At 42.1% G+C, this 19660-nt stretch overlaps 2 protein-coding genes across 6 annotated transcripts in view; one reads left to right on the top strand and one right to left on the bottom strand.

Annotated features, from left to right (window-relative positions):
* atp8a2 (ATPase phospholipid transporting 8A2) overlaps positions 1–6246 on the top strand; it is an 81470-nt gene extending 75224 nt beyond the window's left edge. For all 5 annotated transcript variants that reach the window (XM_047349731.1, XM_047349730.1, XM_047349733.1 and 2 more), the window contains 4 exons: positions 838–926; positions 1120–1224; positions 4096–4187; positions 4896–6246. In XM_047349731.1, coding sequence (XP_047205687.1) covers positions 838–926; positions 1120–1224; positions 4096–4187; positions 4896–4990 — 381 coding nt within the window. In that variant the 3' untranslated portion in view covers positions 4991–6246. The remainder of the gene's footprint in view (positions 1–837; positions 927–1119; positions 1225–4095; positions 4188–4895) is intronic.
* A 1800-nt stretch (positions 6247–8046) lies between these two features.
* Positions 8047–17674, bottom strand: LOC124858032 (protein shisa-2). Its single transcript, XM_047349737.1, has 2 exons — positions 16780–17674; positions 8047–10136 (listed from the first exon to the last, which is right to left on the bottom strand). The coding sequence occupies exons 1-2, from the start codon at positions 17081–17083 to the stop codon at positions 9580–9582; spliced, it is 861 nt and encodes a 286-aa protein (XP_047205693.1). The 5' UTR covers positions 17084–17674; the 3' UTR covers positions 8047–9579.
* Between the last annotated feature and the right edge of the window lie 1986 nt (positions 17675–19660).

Here is a 19660-nt window from a genome sequence, read left to right as displayed (position 1 = left end):
ATTGATCTAAATGTTTCTGGCTGCAGACAAAGACTTTTGTAAAGTTGTGTGAGAAGGTGAAGACGAAGATTAACAGCAGCAGGTGATGACAAGCAGCAGAGACAACAGTCACTAATGAGGAAAGAAGGTTGCGAAAGAGTGAGATTGAAGGGAATCACAGGAGAAAGATATGTGGGAGTGAGAAGCAGAAAGAGACATGCCGACTGACAAACTGAGACAGTGGTTGGCCGCATGATTAATCTCAGGAGACGAACTGAGAACAGGGTTAAAGGTCAACGAGTCGTGTTGCAGCTGGACTGCATTGTCAGGATGGGTAGGAATCTGCTGTTTTCGTTTCACAGCAGCAGAGTATTTCAGTAAATCCATTCAGTGGTGCAGATACTATGTTGGGTTAAGATTTGAAATGGTCTCACTCTCTGTACGTCATCTTTGCCTGTGCCACATACACTCCTCTGGAAAAGTTTTCATGCCCCTTGAACCTCTTCACCTTTTTATCTTGTTACAACCATAAACTTCAATGCATCCTATTTGGTGTTTATGTTGTAGACCAACACAAAGAGGCAAGTAATGGTAGAAGTGGAAGGAAAAGGATGCAGGATTTTTATTTACAAAAAACGTTTACATTATGAATCAAGTTGTGAGCACATGAAATCCCAATACAATTCTCAAAGTTAGGAGTCGTAACAAGATAAAAGGTGAAAAAGTTAAAGGGGTGCGATTGCTTTGCAAGGCAGTATATGTTAGATTTTCCCTGGTTAAGGGCTGAGAAATTTTTTTTATTTAATTTAAATCAAAACGTAAGTGAAACTGAATGTAGCCCATATGTCATCATTGCAGGCTGGTAAAGTGATGCAGTGCTGGCACTTCTGGCTGGGCCTGGTCCTGGTGCCCACCGCGTGTTTACTCAAAGATTTTGCATGGGCAGCGTAAGTAGAGCACGTTTAATGTAAATACATTAGATAATCTACACACAGACTGTATGAGTTTACTGAATCGTTTACATAACCCACATTGAGCCTATGTCAACACTGACGCACAGCGTATTATGAGCTGCATGCATCTGCAATTGAAGCAACTCAGACTTTCCTTCATGGTTCTGAGCTTATTTCTTCTCCGCAGCACACGTCGTACTTTGAGGAAGTCTCTGCTGGAGGAGGTGCAGGAGTTGGAGGCGCGGGCCGTTGACCCGGGAGCCGCAGTGCTCAGGGACTCCAGCGGCCGCAGGTGCAGCATACGAAAACAGGATTTAACCTCATCTCATCAGCATTCACATTGTTTTTTTTTTTTGCTGCATTTAATTCAACCATTTATGTTGGTTCAGTTTTCCATCATTGTAGATTTATTTCCTACACTTTTTTTGTAAATATTCTGAATCCATTTCACTCTTCGTGGTAATGAATTAGTTAATCTCCCTGCTGTGGCACTGTTCACAGGGCCGAACCCAAAGCTGAGGTCCCATAGACAAAGAACTGCTCCACAGAGGTAGTTTTTAGGTTTGCACCGTGTACTCTAGCCTCACATGACCTTGACCTTGTTTCTAATCGCACGCTGACTTTTGAGTGACACTTGCATGGTTTTTTTTCTCCGTTTATCTCTCAATCACTTCTGAAAGGTCATGTTTATCTTCTCTCTTTATGTCTTTTAAAATTTTCCATTCCTCTGGATTTTTTCTTTTTTTTTTTTGTAGGTGGACCAATTTGAACTGCTGTACAGACCTGGTGTGTTTACTGTTTGGCTGTAGCTCCTTAGGCTGTGACTTAGTGGTGTTTGTAGAGTTGTGTTAGAATGAAATGGACCAGGTATTCTGGTGGTTTCCAAAATCCACAGCCAGTTTTTCCAATTACTTTTTAAGGTTAAAACCTTGGCTTTAATTTACATTATTATGCATGCAAAAACATAATTTTCTCACCTGTTTGGCTTCTACACACACATTTCGGAGTGTGACTATTAAATTAAAATAGTGCCTTTGTGGTAAAGTATGTTTAGTATAGCAGCCTTATTGCCAACTCGCCTTAAAATGAAATAATAATCTTTTATTGCTATATCATAATCTAGCACTGAACATTTTGGACAAATCCAACCTTTAATTTAAGTATATTTATTTGGTGGGGAAAAAACAAGGTTAAGAACTAATGTCTTTTAGCAGGATTATTGGTCCAGCACAATTTGGCTGTCCTGCAAAAAGTGTCACCAATCCAACCCATGTTCGTTTTTTTAATGTAGGCATTTTAATTAAAAGATTTCAGATATTTCAAAAGGTTCATGATGCCGTACTCTCCAACAAAGTTTCAAGGAGTGAAACAGGCCCACAGCATCACAGTTCGTCTGCCCTACTCAACAGTGGGCATTAGTGTTTTTTCCCTATATTCATCTATTGTGTCACAACAAACCCATCTGAGGGTGTGTTGCTTAAAAGCTCATGCTTTGTCCCATTTGTCCAAAGCCTTTGGTTCTAGTTAAAGTCTCAGTAGAGATTTGAACATGCTTACATTTGAGATGGTAGGACTGCTGTCACCAAGCGACCAGTTGGCATATAATCCAATTTAAGCTCTCTAAATGTGATCTTTAGAGATTTTTTTACCTCAATTCCCATCTCACTCACCCTCACTCAGGGTATCAGTGGGTCATGGATTACTGTGTAAATGTTCCCAAACATTCTGATCAATATTAAAAAGTAAACGTTAGATATACTTTAGTTTCCCTTATTTTATAGGAATCTGTAGTGTTTCCACAGTAAGTTTAGTACATTTTCACTAGAGGTGCCAATAAGTTGGACGGGTGTTGAATGATGCATTATCTAACTAAACAGAGGGCCAAGGTAGCTCCAAGTCATGGTTGATGTAGAAGTATTTGCTGAAATGATTCTATCTGCAGCTCGTTCATTGAAGAGTAAGGAAAGCGTGAATTCTGCTTCAGGTTTCCAAAGGTTGAGCGTTGGACCCAAACATAGGGTCTCATCTTTCATCAAACCTGCTTTCCAGCTCAGAATCATCACCAGATCCTTGCAAGCACTTCATTTCAAATCAGAGAAAGGAAAGAAAGGAAGGTCAGAAGCAGTGGGGGTAAAGCTTGAAAAGAGAGCACATCTGTGTTTCAGTGCCGGATTTTCTCTGGAAGGGTTCGAAATGGAGAATATCCTTAGGCTCCTTTTGAACAGACAGGAATTTGAGGGAAAATGACTCAGTTGCAGAAAGGACATGTGTCTATCCAGCTTCCATTTAGTCCTTTATGATTCAGCTCGGTCATCGATCTAACAGACGTTTCTTTTTTCGGGGCCAAAGAACTCCTTGAGCGAGCTGAAAAGCTGTTTGTTTCTTCTCTTCAGTAGAAACTCAGGGGAAGATTCCCAGCAGTTTCCTGGCCGTTGGATTCAAATTGTAGCTCTGGGCATACTGGCCCAAGTTCATAACTAGTCCACCGATTATCATCGCTGTCGAATATATCAAGTTTCGATGCAAACCCCTCAGTTTTATGCTGTTTAAACACCAGGGGATATAACGTTAACTATACGTCCTGGTCCCTGTCAGCGTCCTTAACGTTTATAACCCCGTGCTTATGCTTTTACGACTGCCATGACTGTGATGAGACAGGGGGGAAATTCATGATTGTGTGTTTGTGTTAGTGTGGAATATGTGGCGAGAGCTTAGTTATTTTTGGTCAGGGGAGGAGAGGAGCCGTAACGGCGTGTGGTCTTAAAACAGAGGGGCCACTCTTCGTCGTGGACAGGAGGAGTTATGAGGAGAGGAGCATGGGAAGGAGGAATAGTTTACTGTGGATGGCCTGTTTCCCTGCAAGCAGTTGTTGGATTACAGTTGAGCTTAATTAAATCTGCAAAACATTCAGTATTTAGTCCTTCTGGACCTAAACTCAATTAACATGTTGATCAGTGTGTTTTGATTTAGACGCATCAAGACGACTATTATTTTTGCCTGGTGTCCTGAAGTGTGCTGCTCCTGTAAACTGTACCAGTTGTGGTAGAAATCCACCATTAGTTTGCAGTAGTTGGGTATTGTGTTGATTTTTTTTTAACCTTCTGTTGCATTGCGATGCTCTAAAGCTGCAGATTAATTGCTCTCCCTTTCATCTGTGTTGCAGTCTAAACGAACGAGCCCATCTGCTGACAAGAGTATTTAGGAAAACACCTTCAAGTGTTGGACGCTCCAACTCGGTGCAGCAGACGGTTTCACGTGAGTCTCCTTAAAGAAAGAAGTTCTAACAGTTTCTTTTATTCAGGGCCCTGCAAAAGTATTCACACGTAGCTTTCCACCTTACCCTGCTTTAAACATGTCCAGAACTTTGTCTGTCATCTAAAGCCTTTGTAGAACAGCTACATTTAGACTGAGATTAAATTACACGCAGGCAAACTCAATTTACTAATTAGGTGACTAATTAGGTGACTTCTGGGGGTTTTATTTATGGCCATCAGATTTAAAGGGGCTGAATACAAATGCACACTTCTTAGATTTTTGCTTATAAAAACAAATTACATGTTTTTCACGGTGATGCTCTACTTTGTGTTGAATTACATTGAAGATTTTAGTTGTAATGTGACAAAATCTAAAAAAGTTCAAGGGGTGTGAACACTTTTTGGAGGCAGACTTGGCGTTGGGAACCCTAAGCGGTCCGGACAGAATTGAATAAATTATTAAACCACGAGAAATAAAGCCACAATACAATCTTTGATCATTCTAAAAATTGTTTCCACCTTTTCAAAAGGAGAAAATAAACAATTTAAATATAATGCTGCCTTTTAAGTTAGTTTCACTGTACATGAAGCAACCAAAGAGGACAAATTAGCTGATGTGGGAACGCCTGGAGTTTAGACGGCTTATAAATAAATTCCTCTTGTTAGAGTGTAAAAGTTTTACATTTTATTCTGTTTTGTGTTTCTTCAGATGGCTACGCCTTCTCTCAGGAGGAGCACGGTGTGGTGTCCCAGTCCCAGGTAGTTCGGTCCTATGACACCACCCGCCAGCGCCCCAGCCTCTAGCCACCTCCACCCAACCCAATCGAGGCTTTGGCTCAACGTAGCAACCGTTGTCATAACGACAGTGAGATGAACTTGAGAGCCACCCTCTAACGCCTTGGTGACTGGCCTATGCTGTGGCCTTACCAAGACAATGATGTGACCTCCCTGTCACATGGGGTGGGATGGTCATTGGCGGGTTGGGGGGGGGGGGTAGGGTGCGGGCTATGTCTGGTTTTCGGAGGACTGGATCAGATAAAGGGACCAGTCTAATTACTGAACAAACTCCTAAAAAAGCTGCACAGGCATGAGCGAACCGTATTCCAGACATGCCAAGTCAAACTCAGAGACTGCTACTTGTACGTGTATACACCTTGGACCGCTTCACGCCACTGTGTGTTGACGTGTGTGTGCGTGCGCCTGTTTCAGTTCGTCTGTGTCTGCCTGTGCATGTATGTCTGCACACCATGTCGCTGTGCGTGTTTGCATGTGTTGTCTACGTGTGTTCGCTTCGACGGTTACAGTTCATCTCCAGCAAGGAGGAATCTGCACACCTGTCGTTACGCACCGATGCAGAGACGGATGTCAGAATGATAGAGCACAGGGTAAATTCCTTGTTAAAAACAGAAGGGAGCTCCACACCACAGCTACACTCCCAGTTTTGGATCCATGGCAGCACCAAGCTTCACTGCCAAACACCACAGAGACGCAGCTCCTACCCCCTCTGAGACCTTCTCTTGTTTATTTCTTCCTTGCTCTTATCTCTTCATCTCATTACACTTCTGCAGCCGCCATGTTCTTTTTCTTCTCAACTGCCTTTAGTTCTGTTCAACCTCGTCTAACGCCATCACCTGATGTAGAAGCAGCATGCCTGTTTTTAACGTTTCCCCTTCCATTTCTGTTGGGATATCTGCTCTTACCTAACATTTTATGTTTATTTTTTTTTTTTATTAAAGTGGACATTCATGTGCATGCATTTGTATTTTGTTTCTTCTGATGTATGTTTTTGTACTCATAAATGGAGGGACACCCGGTAATACCCGGGGGAATATTTTACTTGAACTACTACTAATAGGCGTCCAAAACGGCAAGGGATTTGGATTGAGGACACTTGCATGAATCATGTGTTTCTCTGCTCTCTGTGAATGTCCATTGTCTGTGTGCTCTGTGTTGAGGACACCTCTTCAGGAATGCAAGACTGAAGGGTTGGTGTGGGTGGGCTCTGAGGAGGGGTGTCCATCCAAGTCCTAATCATTAAATCTAATCTATCCATGGCCCGAGCAAATGTCTGTGTGTTTTCACTGCTGGTTGAAAGGTTTCTGAGTCCAACTGTAGCTCCAGGGAGGCTTCAGACGTTTGGTTTATGTTTCAGGCTGAAAAAATATAAAGGCTCCAAGGATTTGACATGAGATGCACACAATGTTGACCACATTTACTGGAATCCCCGGTAAAGATGTATACAAAGCCTTAATTGACTTTAGAAAACCTTTCATTTTGGTATATTTATTCAGTCAGGGACTATGAGAATGTATCATTCCCATAGTGAAATGTGGTGGTAGCATCATGCAGTGGGGATGCTTTTCTTGTGCAGGTGGCTAAATATAGGGCTATCCTGGAGAAAACCTGTTGGAGGCTTAAAAAGATTTGACACTGGGTCCAGCGGGATGAAGACCCTAAACATACAGTACTTGCAGATAAAATATTTGTGTTAGAATGGCCTGGTCAAAGTCCAGACCTAAACCCTTTTGAGTCTGTGGCAACATTGACTTTTACATATATTCACCATTGATCTGACTGACGTTGAGCTATTTTTGCTAAGAATCGGCAAAAATTACAGTCTCTAGATGTGCAAAGCTAAGAGGCATACTCCAAAAGACTTGTAGGTGTAGCTGCAGCAATAGGTTGAGGAATTAACTCAAGGGGTTCAATACATGTGCACAATACTTTGTGTTGGTCTATGATGTGTAAAGGTTCAATGGGTATGAATACTTTAGATCAGAATTACTAGAAACTTTAAACTATTAATTCATGGCTTTTTGTTTTCCTGGACTGTACATATAAGGTGATAAAGGGGCCTGCTTCTTTTGAGCACTGGCCAGTGACACCAATATTGACGTTTTCGGTCACTTTAGGAAGGTTTAGTGTAAAACAAAGGCTTGATAGGTGGAAAACCACCTCTTGTTTAGGTATGATGGAGAATCTGTGATGCTATGGGCCTGTTTCCAAATGCCCAGGGAACTCTTTGAGATATCTGGATATTTTTTGTAAAAATCTTGTAGACTCTGCCAGAAAACTGAATATGGGTCATCACTTGGCCAAATCAACAAAAAATGTTTCTCCAGAACCATAATAAACCTTCATCTGTGATTATCTCAGTCATCTGACCTAATTCATATACAACACCTGTGAGATGAGCTGAAGAGAAGAGAGACAGGAGGAGCCAGGACCCTGGACAATCTAAAGAGCTTAGGTGAGGAGGTATGGTCAAAAATCCCTCTCTCTGTGTGCTCCGTCCTTCTGAAATGTTACACAATAAATGCTGTCCTGTTGGCAAAAGAGGGTTCTAAACTGTATTAACAGCAGGGGTGGCAATAAATGTGGTCAGAATCAAACTTCTACGCTCTGACGTTAAGCTAAGGAGTGTTGTTACAGACAGGAGATCATCCCCTCCCACCCCTCAGTTAGAGATCCCTTTCTCCCCCACCTTCCTGGATGCGGCCCAGTCAAAACCAACCACAGCTGCTGTGGGGTGGAGAATCCATCTTTAGGAGAAAGAAATCCATTTAGTTCCTTCAGTTTCCCTCCAGTGGCTCGTTCCGCTTTTTCTCTCATTTCTGGAACCCAGACTTTTAAACCTCCACGTTAGTTTCTATGTCCTTTGAGTAATCGGACTGGAGTTCTCTCCTGGCTGCTGTGGGAAGCAGATTTGTCTGTGAATGTATGTAATGTACTTCTGTTTTTCACAGTTTAAGGCGACCTATTCCCCATACAGGTATTTGTTTTTTGTTGATGTTAAATCTTGTCTCCAGGTGTCTTTTTTTGAGCATCACTTGTACAACACGAACTCTCACCAGACCACATTCAGTTTTAAAATGTTTATTTTTCAAATTCATATGAAAAAGTGTCATCTCCCCCTGCTTTATATATTATTTCAGAGAGACCTATAATGAATCCACCGTTTGTCTCACAGAAGCTTCCCACTGAATCTTACAATGTGCTTGGATTAGAGCTGAGGTCCACAAACACGGTACACTCGGTGTAGTTGCACGTTCTCATGAAACGCATGTTCCCCAGACCTTGTTGCATGACCTTGCACAGAATGGCTGGAAATTAAGCAAGTTTTGTTTATTTTTCCTAATTCGCAGCCAATAACTGCCCCTTCCGTGCCTTTTTTTTTCAAGTGGAAAACTGTGACTCAAACCTGGCCTGGAGCTACTCTTGCTCCTGCTGCTGCAAGTTCACTGAACTGTGCGGCGTTTGTCACAAACACCTCTCACCATTGCCGGCTCTTGAATTACCCCCAAACATTTAAATAGAGAAAATTACATTATGAGGAAGGGTAAAATGCAGTGCAATCCTTTACAAAGCCTCTATGCTTTAGTCTCCCTGTGGCCCATATCAAAAGTTACCACGGCCTCTCACAGGAAATAATTGAAGGGGTTAGGCTTTCAGATTCCTTGCTGTGTATTTCCACTCTTGCTCATGTCACAGTAACACTTCCAGGGAACATTAACCACCAGCTTTGTGTGAATACTGCCACATTTGGGGGTCTGTGAGTGTGTTTCCGCTCGGGGATGTTTTCTCTTTCTGGGTGGTGGACTAAAGGGGTGGGGGGTACTGGTATATTTGGGTGGAGCGTCACAGTCTGCGTCCCGTGTTCACTTCATTAGATTTTAAATGGTCTGCTGGGAGATTGCAACAGCCTTACACATCACACCACCTGCATTTCCCATTACACCCAGTTCACTCACAGTTACTCGTATAAAACCACATCCGTCTATGCTTCATACTCACACTAAATGTCTATCCACATGCTTTCTCTCCTCACGCTTTCAACACAAACAAACTACACCTTGTTGTCTAAACTCACTCGCATTTATTCACAGCCACAGATGTGCATGGAGCTTAAACAAAGCATGTGGTCTTGTTCTTTTTTTGCTCAAAGATCCATTTTTCATACTATAAATCAAACAGTCGTCACTCATTCCTGCACATATAAGCCAGCAAATCTCTTTTCACACTTTGCATACAGGTCCTTGCACACAGAAACATATGCAGAGTTGATTTGAGCTGCATGTTGTACTGCATTGAACTGTGCATTGTTATCCACCTGGCCTGTGGTAAACCCTAAAACATTCAGTTTGCAGAGAATTGTTTATGGATTCATAAACCCCCATCACGGGTTGAGCTTAGCTCAGTGACACTTTGCCAAGAGATCATATGAAACACCACACCACACACAATAGCAGGGCAGATCTAGACTGGGAACAACTTTAAAAGTCTTTCATGTGAGTTGGACTCCTTGATTTATTTTTCTTTTCTCCACTTTGGAAGTGAGCCCATACGTCCCTGCTCCAACAAAGTGCAGAGTGGTCTGCAGGTTAGCCCCCTCATCACACTGTCATTGGAGGGCATTTATTGTCACTGGATCCTGCTGTTGGAGGAGGACAGGGGGACTGGAGGGGTCTGTATCCCCCCTGGCTGTGGTCTAAAAAGGCTGCCGTAGAGGACACAGGGTGGGCGTAGCCGATGTACTGTGGGTGCATGAACTGTGACTGATGGGACATGATCTGGGTGGCCTGCTGGCAGTTGAGAACTGAGAAGTTGGTCGGCATGTTGACGAAGACACTGGCATCAGGGGGCAGACAGCAGGAGGCTTGAGCCCGCATTAGCTGAGGGGGACCAGTGCGGGCCCCAGCAGGCGGAGCTGAAGAGCTGGATGAGGTGGCCGTGCTGGACTGACGGGACGAGGAGCCCCTGGAGCTGTTTGCCATCATTGGGATGGTTTCCAGGAGGCGCCCGCCCGTAGTTCCGCTTCCTGTGGCACTTGCAGAGGAGAGTTCCTGCTTCGGTCTGAGGCAGCGGCAGCAGCACACAGCGACCACAGAACCCACCAGGATGAAGGCCACAAACACAGATCCCACGATCAGGAAGGGCACGTAGATCGGCACTGAAAGAAGAGAAGGGATTATTAAACAACAGTTTAAAGCCTTGACTTCTAAGTTGAAACTTAAATGTTGCCTTTCTACATGAGAACTATAGTGCCTTGCAAAAGTAATCAAACTCCTAGAGCTTTTTATTGTATTTTGACATTACCACAGACGTCAGGGTATTTTATGATAGACCAACAAAGTAGCACAAAATTATGAAGTAGAAGGAAAGTAAGACATAGTTTTCAACATTCGTTACAAATAAAAATCAGAAAAATTTGCTGTGTATTTGTATTCAGCTCAGTCTCCATCAGACTTGATGGAGAACCTTTGTGAACACAAATCTTCTCAACTGGACTAAGGTCTGCACTTTGACTTGGAAATTCTAACTCATTCAAACAGGGGTAATAGATTCATGCCTCTTTATTCTGGTCAGCAGGCGGGCTGCAGCATTTTGGACACTCTGTAAAAGCTGCGGGGAACCCTGGTCCAAACCTATATACAAAGAATTATAGTTATCCATTTATGTTATAAATGCGTGGATTACTCTTTCAAAGTCAGCCCGAGGAAGATAAGATTTTATCTTTGCAAGGATCCTCAGCTGGAGAAAACTGGCAATGATGACAGAGCTGATGTGTTGGTCAAATTTAAACAGAGGATCAACCATCACCCCCAGATTTTTCACACAAGGACAGCAGTAGGAGGACAAGAGACCAACCACATTGTCATCTCCATGCAGGAAATTACTTTGTCCGAACACCACAATCTCGGTTTTATCTTTATTTAGGTTGAAGAAATGGTCTCTCAACCATGCCTGTACCTCCCTAAGACAATCCTGGAGCATTTTTATAGGGGACTGGCTGTCATTGGCAGTTAGGCTTAGGATCCAATATTTAGGACCCAAACCATTCTAATGAAACTGTGATTGTATGCTTAGGGATGTCTTGCTGGAAGGTGAACCCGGTCTAAACTCTTTTGCAGCCTTTAACAAATGTTCTTTTACAAAAACCCTGTATTTAGCTCCCCGCTAATGAAAAAGCATTCCCATAGCATGACTATGCTACCACCATGTTTCACTGTGAGATTGGTGCACGCATATTTGCTGACATGAGTTTTTAAGAAACCCCTTGAAGTCTCTTGTGAGTTTCCTCAAAGAAAGATGTTCTAGCAATATTCTTCTATTCTGGCCTTACAAAAGTATTCACACTCTTTGAGCTTACATGTTGCCACCTTACACCTGCAATCTTCAATGTATATTTTGGGATTTTATGTGATAAATCAGCACAAAGGAGCACATTATTGTGGATGAAAAATGATGCATAGTTTTGTAAATATTTCTGACAAATTAATCTGATGTGTTCAGCCCCCCCGGATTAATTCACAGAGCATGATGCTGCATCAACCACAATGTGTCACCAGGGGTTCTGTAGTTTCCCTTCACATAAAGCATTTTGCATGTAGTTTAGAGAGTTCAGTTTTGGTCTCCTTCTTCTTCATGTTTGCTATGTCCCCTCTAAACAAAACTGCATGTGACTTTGTTTCATCAGTGACTTTCTTTTTGCCACTATTTTTAATAAAGGCCATAAAGCTGTGGATCTTTGCTGCTCCTCCAGAGCTGCCATAAGCCTCTTGGCTGCTTCTGTAGTCAATGCTCTCCCTGCCGTACCTGGCAGTTTATGTGGATTGTTTGGTCTTCTTTCCCTTTGTGGATGATGGATATTAAAGTACTCATTGAGAAGTTTAAATATTGGGACATTGTTTTATAACAGCACCATCTTCAAAAACATACATGTAGGTTTTTTGGGGTTGTATTGTGACAAAATGTGAAAAGGTTTAAGTAGCATGACTCCTTTTGTAAGACACTGTATGAGACTAAGACGACAGACTGAACAAGGCAAGTGTTTGTCGCAGATTAAAAGAACGCGAGGTATTGGGGTCCCCAGGGGGTCTCAGGGTCTCATTAGCAGTTATTAACTTTGTTTTGATCTGTTTTAATCCTCCACGCCCTGCTGTGTCCTCAGCCTCCTTCACCCCACAGACCTGTGTGTGTGTGTGTGTGTGTGTGTGTGTGTGTGTGTGTGTGTTGGACTGGGCAATGTTCTTAAACCCAGCTGCCAGTGGATATTTGTGACCCTTCTTTTTCCTCAGCTATTTATGACTACGCTTAACAAAATAAGTTACTGTAGCTGAACTGTTGCACTTGGCATCAGTTTAAAGAAAGGCTTTAAAGTGGACTGATTTATTGTTGCAAAGAGAAGTTATTTCACTCTGTAAATCAGAGGAATAAGCTGGTTCCTTCTCACTGACCTTTCTGGGTATTTTAGTTACAAGAGCAAATCATGCTCGCAGCTTTCACAGCTCCACCAATCAGAGTCTAACGTTGAGCATGTATAGTCTTGACAGTTTTACATGCGAAAACCTCGGTTTTAGAGTGTTAATGTGGTAGGAGAGCAGGAGGCGCTCCAGGAACAACTTTGGAACATGATCAGCAAGAGCGTTCCAGTTTTTGCCAAATGGGAAAAGTGCAGAGAGAGTGAATTTCACCCAGACGCCATATAACATGATGTCACTCATGAGGTGTTTCCTGCACCTATTCATTCCCTCCAAACACAATAATGTTCATGTGACATTTAAAGTGATTAATTTAGTCTTATTGTTCCCACAGGGTGTAGCTGAGTGCTGTTGGGTGGTGTAACTATAGGCCAGAGAGAGAAAGGTGGCAGCCTGCTCTGGTTTCCTTTTGTCTTCGGGCTCTTTTGAAATGCAACCATTTGACTTTTTCAGAATGCTCATCAAAAGTCGCAGGGCATTAAAAGGATTACCACATGAGACTTTCTGAGAGAGGGAGGGAGGAGCGTACCGACACGAAGCAAACTAGGACCTTGACCGGTTCTGTTTGGTGGTGTGAGAACACCTCGCTACTCGCCTCCAAGATTTAAAAGAAGCCTCGCGGCAGAAACATCTCTAGGAGTCTTCTTTTCCTGCTGTGATACAGCTTAGTTTCAACATCTTTGCCTTCACTCCTCTTTTCTCTGTGCCTCAAAACCTGTTTTTCTGACCGCATCCATTCTTTCGCTGCAAAGCTCCTTTCCAAAACCACACCGTAAATCAAGAATGGAGGAGAAGGTTTTACCTGCTCAATCACAAAGGAAATACAGTCTGTTAGTTTAGTAAAAAAAAAAAAAAGACAGGCAAAACAATCTCAAGACCCCCCACAACTGGATAAATGGCTGGACAATATCCTTCAAATAGAGCTACTTGAACTGGAGTTACAGAGCCCCACAAAAGTTTCTATACACCTTGAGCTTTTTTGTCATTTATCGCGTTACAATCACAAACTTTAAAGTGTTTTAATAGGTTTTGACCACCTCTAACACACAAAAAATTTAATATTTGGCCGTAAATTTGCAGTGTACCAACAGCATGGTGAAGAGCAAGGAACACAGCTGGCAGGTCAGGGATGGAGCATTGCTCAATCCATCATCTGTAAACGGAAAGAGTACAGCACAACATCAAACCTGCCAAGGCATGAACATCCACCTAAACTGAAAGGCAAGCAAAAGCATTACTGAGATAAGGAGCCAAGAGACCAGTGGTAACTGTGGAGGAGATACACCGATCCACAGCTCAGGTGGGAGAATGCGCTCCACAAATCTCGTGTTTGTGGAAAAGTGACAATAAGAAATCCATAAGCAACCTTGTTCAAAGTTCGGTAGAAACCATGGAGGACACAGATAACGTGTGAGATGGGGGACTGCTCGGTTGAGACTAACGCAGAACTTCCTTGTCTCCATGCTAAAGGCTGTGGGGCGGAAAAGTAACACTGCACATCTCCCTGAACACATCACCCCATGGTTGAAAGACAGTGGTGGCAGCAAAATGATGTAGGGATGTGTGAAAAGCTTTTCAGAGTTGATGAGAAAATAGCAAATATCAAGTTATATCAGGGGAAACCTGGGAGAAAACCAATAGGAGGTGCAAAAGATTTGAGGCTTTGATCACCTTCCAGTAGAACGACTTTCAGATTTTTATTTGTAAAAAAAAACAAAAAAAAAAACAATAGAAAACCTTGTATTCCCAATCCAGTTCACAATTTTACACTACATTGTGTTTGTTTATCACATAAAATCCTAATAAAATACATTTAAGCTTGTCATTGTAACATGACCAAAGGTAGAAAAGTTCAATGGGCATGAACATCTTTCCAAGTCACAGTGTACCAACTTTGAACATGATTTAGCGACAGAGAAGCTTGTAACTAAAGGATCACAAAGTACACCTGGGAGGCTGGATGACTAATGGACTGGAACAGAACAAACAGAACCGAAAGCTTTGAGGAAAAATTGACTTTTGTTTGATGGATTTCAACATTCTGATTCTGCTGCACAGAAAACATTTTGGATTTGAAACTACAGTTAAATGCTGAAATGTCTCTTTTAGTGAAGCAGCTAAAAGGTGAGACAATTGTAGTATTTCTAAAATAAATTAAAACTCCCCGATTGCTTACTTCATGCTTTGAGTAAAAAAAGCAAGAATCAGTTTTTGTGATCTCCCATTGTTTCCTGTCACTCATCCACACCTGTTGCTGCAGCTGAGCTGTGACTGCCATGCTGCAGTTAACAGCAGCCCCCCTCGCTTTAAGCTCTTGTTTGGGGCCGAGTCTGTTTGAGGCTGGCCGGCCTGCCTCTGTCTCCTTGGGCCATCCCATGGGGATTCTCTTGTTCCTAAATACCACATGTTCCCTCATGTAGAGCACATTAATAATTTCCTGCCACTGCATCATCCTGGTATGATAAATAGGCTACAAGCAATTGAAAAATTTGCAAATTGTACAAAGTGAACAAGGTTTTCTTGTACTCGGTGAAAAAAAAAAAAAACAACCACTTTGAGGTAATTTTGGCTGGAGGCCATAGACTGGAATGTATATTCCTCTTCCTGCTGTGATAAGGTATGATATTCACAAATGACAGGTTACACTGTAGCTGGAGACCAATGAAGAAAACAAGGAATAAGCCCCTCCTGTCTAATATTTGCTTTCTTCTTGATGCCTCTTTTAAAAATAAAATGCTAGTTCAAAGAGATTAACTCATGGGAATGTAGACAATGATGAACAAGTTTGTTTTGTCAACAATTCAGCAACATAAGCTGAAAAATACAGGCTTAGTTGTTGTTTTTGGTAATTATGACTCCCTGAATGTCAGGAGATTCACTGTGTGAATCTCATAAAGCCCACAGACACCAGAGAGACTACAGTAGGTGGGAGGTGGGTTGTTTAACAGGAAAATAACATGATTTGAGTTTTTTCTTCCCTTATGAACGGCGCTGTCAGCACCCTCGGCGAGCCACTCTCCAAGATCCGGTTAAGTCCAAATTCGATCCCCGTGGGGACAGCATGATTTGAGCCTGGCCGTACTCTGCACTGTTACAGAACAAACATGGCTATTTATAAAGTGCAGTGGCATGGCACAATCCGCCATTTGTGAGGGCTGTTAACTGGTTTTTGGAGGAGTCTGCTGTCTCCTGTGCAGCTGTCGCAACAGATGAGTCCTTTCTACAGAGAGTCGTAGCTGCTGTGTGCAATGCTATGTTAACAGAGGGGAAACTGGACCTTCACACTTCTCCAATTTCAAGATCAAGCCCAAAACATCCAGAGCAGAGGGTTTTACGATATTGTCAAACCAACAAAATCAAAATAAATCAACTGAGGCTGAATGCTTTTAGATGAACATAACCTTAACTTTGGGCATTGTGGCTTTCTGCCCAGGAGGGCACAACACAGAGGGGTGGCATAAAAAAAAAGGCTACGCTGGCAAATGGGTTTATTCTTAGTTATATCTGGGGCACAGCCACTTGCTAATTTACAGCAAAGCAATTTATCAGACTTGTCTGAGAACCTTAATTTCATGATTCTTCTGAGACAATCCCAAAGGTAAAAAGTTCAGAGTAATCCTAATAACATCATCTAATAACAGGAGAATAAATTGACTTTTTTTAATTCAGTTTCCTTTATTTAGTTTTAAACACCTAAGAAAAGGTTGTTTCGTTTGTTATGAATCAGTTCAGTTTTTCTGTACATTGAAGGGTGTAATAACAGGAGTTATACCTTAGGTATAATGACTTTCTGCCCAGGGTGGCATGTTCGATGGAGCTCAATGATACATATAAATAAGACAAATGCTAGTTCTGCCTCCATTAAGTTTTTTTTTTCTTGCTATTTAGCATGTGCATTCAGAGAGAATGGCGCCCCCTGCAAGGTATATGCACTATAAGAAAACATCAAGAAAACACCAAAAGCAGCTAATGATGCTGATGTTGGTACCTGATTTGGTGATGAATTAAAGCGCTATTGACTTTTTTTAGGAGTTGGCTTGTATTTGAGCGTCTCTAGTTTAAAATCGTACATGTTAAGACCAGCCAAACTTTAGCTAGATTGTTATACATAGAACAGAGATTCGATTTTGGGGCTTTTTTTTTAATGGTTTTATCTCATTAGGACAGCCTACGATTAAGTCAAATGTAAAACACGCATATTCAGAGTGGTCAAACTTAAGACTAGATTATTGTAGAGTAATTAGATATGTTTTTAAAACAAGTTTATTTGATTGGTGGGACATTTATAAGAGCGCATTCATGCAAGAAACGTCATTAGTTAGGCTTTCCTACCTGCACGGGAGTCCTTGTCCTCTTTGCTCTCCGTCCCCGGCACCTCTGCCTGCTTGTCGTTGTCGCAGCTGCCCTGATCCAGCCGCGCCTCCGTGCTGGCACAGCAGTAGCGCAGCTCGCACTTCCCACAGCAGATGATCGCGTCCTCCCCATCGATCTTTTCCGGACACTGGAACCCGTCCTTCCAGGCTCCCTGGGGGTCTCGCCAGCCGTGGCAGTACTCCCCGCTGGCCTTCACGTCAATGACGACCAAAAGCAGAGTCATAACCACGGGGACAGACATCGGGAAACCTCCTCCACGCATTCTCAGCCGCACGCCGGTGCGTTTGGATGCACGGAGGGACGCTTTTCAGTCGCCTTCGTCAAAGCTGGTGTAGCGGGTGATGATGAGTTGGGTCAGTGTGGTAAAATGACCTGAGAGGGTGAAGGTAGAAAGCTGAGGAGCAATCGCAGGTTTTCATTTGTTTAGAAAATCCCGTGCGTAAAACAGATCCAACGCCTCGAAAAGTAGGTTCCAAACTGTAGCCTATGGAGCCTTAAACAGTAAATCTGTCCTAAAACGAAAGCTAAACTGATGTTCCAGCTGTGGTAAATCCGATATGTATAAAAGATTAATGGATTTCCTCTAATGGCACCGCAGTCGGACTGTTGGCGTCTTCTCCCAGCTCTTCAGATGACTTTCCTTAGGAATGCAGGGGAACCAACACATGAACGTGGGCTCACAGCTGCTGTCCCAGCCAGTCCCGTGCCTAAAGATACAGTTTCCAACTTTTTTGGCCTGCTCTGCATTGTTTAAAGTCAGAAGTCGGTCGGCCAATAGCGTATTTGGGTGTATGTGTGTGCGTCGCTGCTGGCTGAACTGCGCTGGGCAGAGTCTCTCCCACTATGTGTCGGAATGAGAGGGCGTAAGAGAAGACACTCAAATAAAACACCTCACAGACGCTCTGAATGAACATCAAGTTAAAAACCGCTTCATACAACTTCCTGTTTAGGACCTTCAAATACAGGCGCAGCTCAGTTAATTAGAGTTATTGAAAATCCAACCTGTAAGAGCCAAATTGAACGTTTATGTGTTTTTAATTTCCAATTTCAGCACAGGTTTTCAGCTTAGTCCTACATCACAGGTAATTGGATGGCGGGGTGTGGTCGCATGTTACTTACCTGAGACTGGCATGACCACTACATGCTGGTGCTGGGTGAGTGGTTTAACTTTTGTGTTGACTGTCGTTTTCCCAGTCAATGGTTGGCAAGTTTCAGTTCAAAAATAAATACTCAAAACGCAAGTTGGACTCAGCCCGACTCAATGGAAACAAAACCAACTCAGCCAGCAGCAGCTTTATTTGTTGATTGAAATCGCTACACAACCATTTCAATGGAAAGTTTAGTGGAAGGAAAAACTTTTCGTTGAAATTGTAGTTGAATAGGTGCACAAGCAAAATGGATACAAGGAGGGTGATGCAAATTACTCAGCACAGCCACATCCCCATGCCACGCTGCAGTGATGCAGTAATTCTTGCAAGTAGTGCTCCAACAAAGTACTCAGTGTGTATGTTGTACAGAATATGAACATACCTTTCAGTAGACCAACATTTATATTTTGTCTTATGTAATATTCTGACTTGTTTCAGAAACTGAATTTGGGTTTTCATTAGCTGTAAGCCCTCACCAGCTAAATAAACTTTTTGATCATATTCTTATTTATTGGGATTCATTTGTAAATTAAACCGTGAGATTTATCTAGAATTTAGCTGACATGTTTGCCGGGTCAAGGAATATTTGCTCTACCAAAGAAGGGCTATGAGATATTCCTCCTGTTTCATAATTGACTTTATTGAATTAATGACATGACTATATGAGGTAGAGGAACTTGTGATAAGACAGCACCTGGTATAAAAAACAAAACAGACCTAAATTATAAAAGTAAAAATCATGTTCATTTTCACAGCATCCAAGGCCATATAATAGAAAAATGACATACATGTAAAGATTTAAAATATATTCAAACTTTTCAAACCTCTGCAAGAAAGAGAACCCCCTTCAGCTTATTTAATACTGTCACTTAGTTTTCAATGAATTCAGGAAGAACTTCTAACAAGAAAATCCTAAATGAAATATGTCGACGTTTCTCAGCACACACTGGTGATCTATGCCACAACATTGCCATCTAGTGGTGCTGCCCTGTATTCTGTCCTTTGCAAATGGTCATTGATAACGTAGGAGCCGTGGAGAATGGGGTTAGTTTTACACTTTTAATGCTTTTGATCTTGGAGCTCTTTTAAGAAAGATTATTGGGAACTAGTAAAACGTGGCTGATATTCAATAATGTAACTGTTTGTTCTGCAACACAAAAATAAATCACAGAGTTGAGCTTTGAATGATCCGACTCACCACACAGACTGGGTTTGTTTGTAACATACCCTGAGTTGATGTGTCACGTGATTCTAACAAAGTTTTGACATAGACCTCCAAATAAATGTGCAAATGTGGCAAGCTGTGTTTCAGTGTGTTTCTGCTTGTTTTGTTTTTGTTTTCCCAATATAGTGGCAACTACATGTCATACACTGAACTCAAGCTTCTTTTTCTACAAATAAAATCCTGAAATGGGTGGTGTGCATTTGTTTTCTGTCTTCTCTTTTAATGCTTTGTAAAACATTTCAATGCAGTTACAATTGTAACCCCTTTGGGGTGTATCTCTACCAAGTTTCCACATCTAGAGACTAAAATCTTTGGAATAGCTCAAGCTCAGTCACATTGAATGGTCGGCACCTGCTAACATAAGTAAAGATATGCATGTAGATAAAAAAAAATTCTATTTTGTTCTTATTTATGGAGTGTCTAATATTTGTCCTTTAAAAATATTCTTCTGTTCTCTGATTAATGC

This window comes from Girardinichthys multiradiatus, chromosome 21 (genome assembly GCF_021462225.1).
Source record: "Girardinichthys multiradiatus isolate DD_20200921_A chromosome 21, DD_fGirMul_XY1, whole genome shotgun sequence".
Lineage (NCBI taxonomy): Eukaryota > Metazoa > Chordata > Actinopteri > Cyprinodontiformes > Goodeidae > Girardinichthys > Girardinichthys multiradiatus.
This window is presented reverse-complemented; position numbering and strand designations above follow the sequence as displayed.

Excerpts from the sequence above, each read along its gene's own strand:
- LOC124858032 (XM_047349737.1), bottom strand. The coding sequence starts at position 17,083 with ATGCGTGGAGGAGGTTTCCCGATGTCTGTCCCCGTGGTTATGACTCTG. Across the intron at positions 10,137-16,779 it reads GGACAAGGACTCCCGTGCAG|TGCCGATCTACGTGCCCTTC; the intron begins GTAGGAAAGCCT and ends CTCTTCTTTCAG.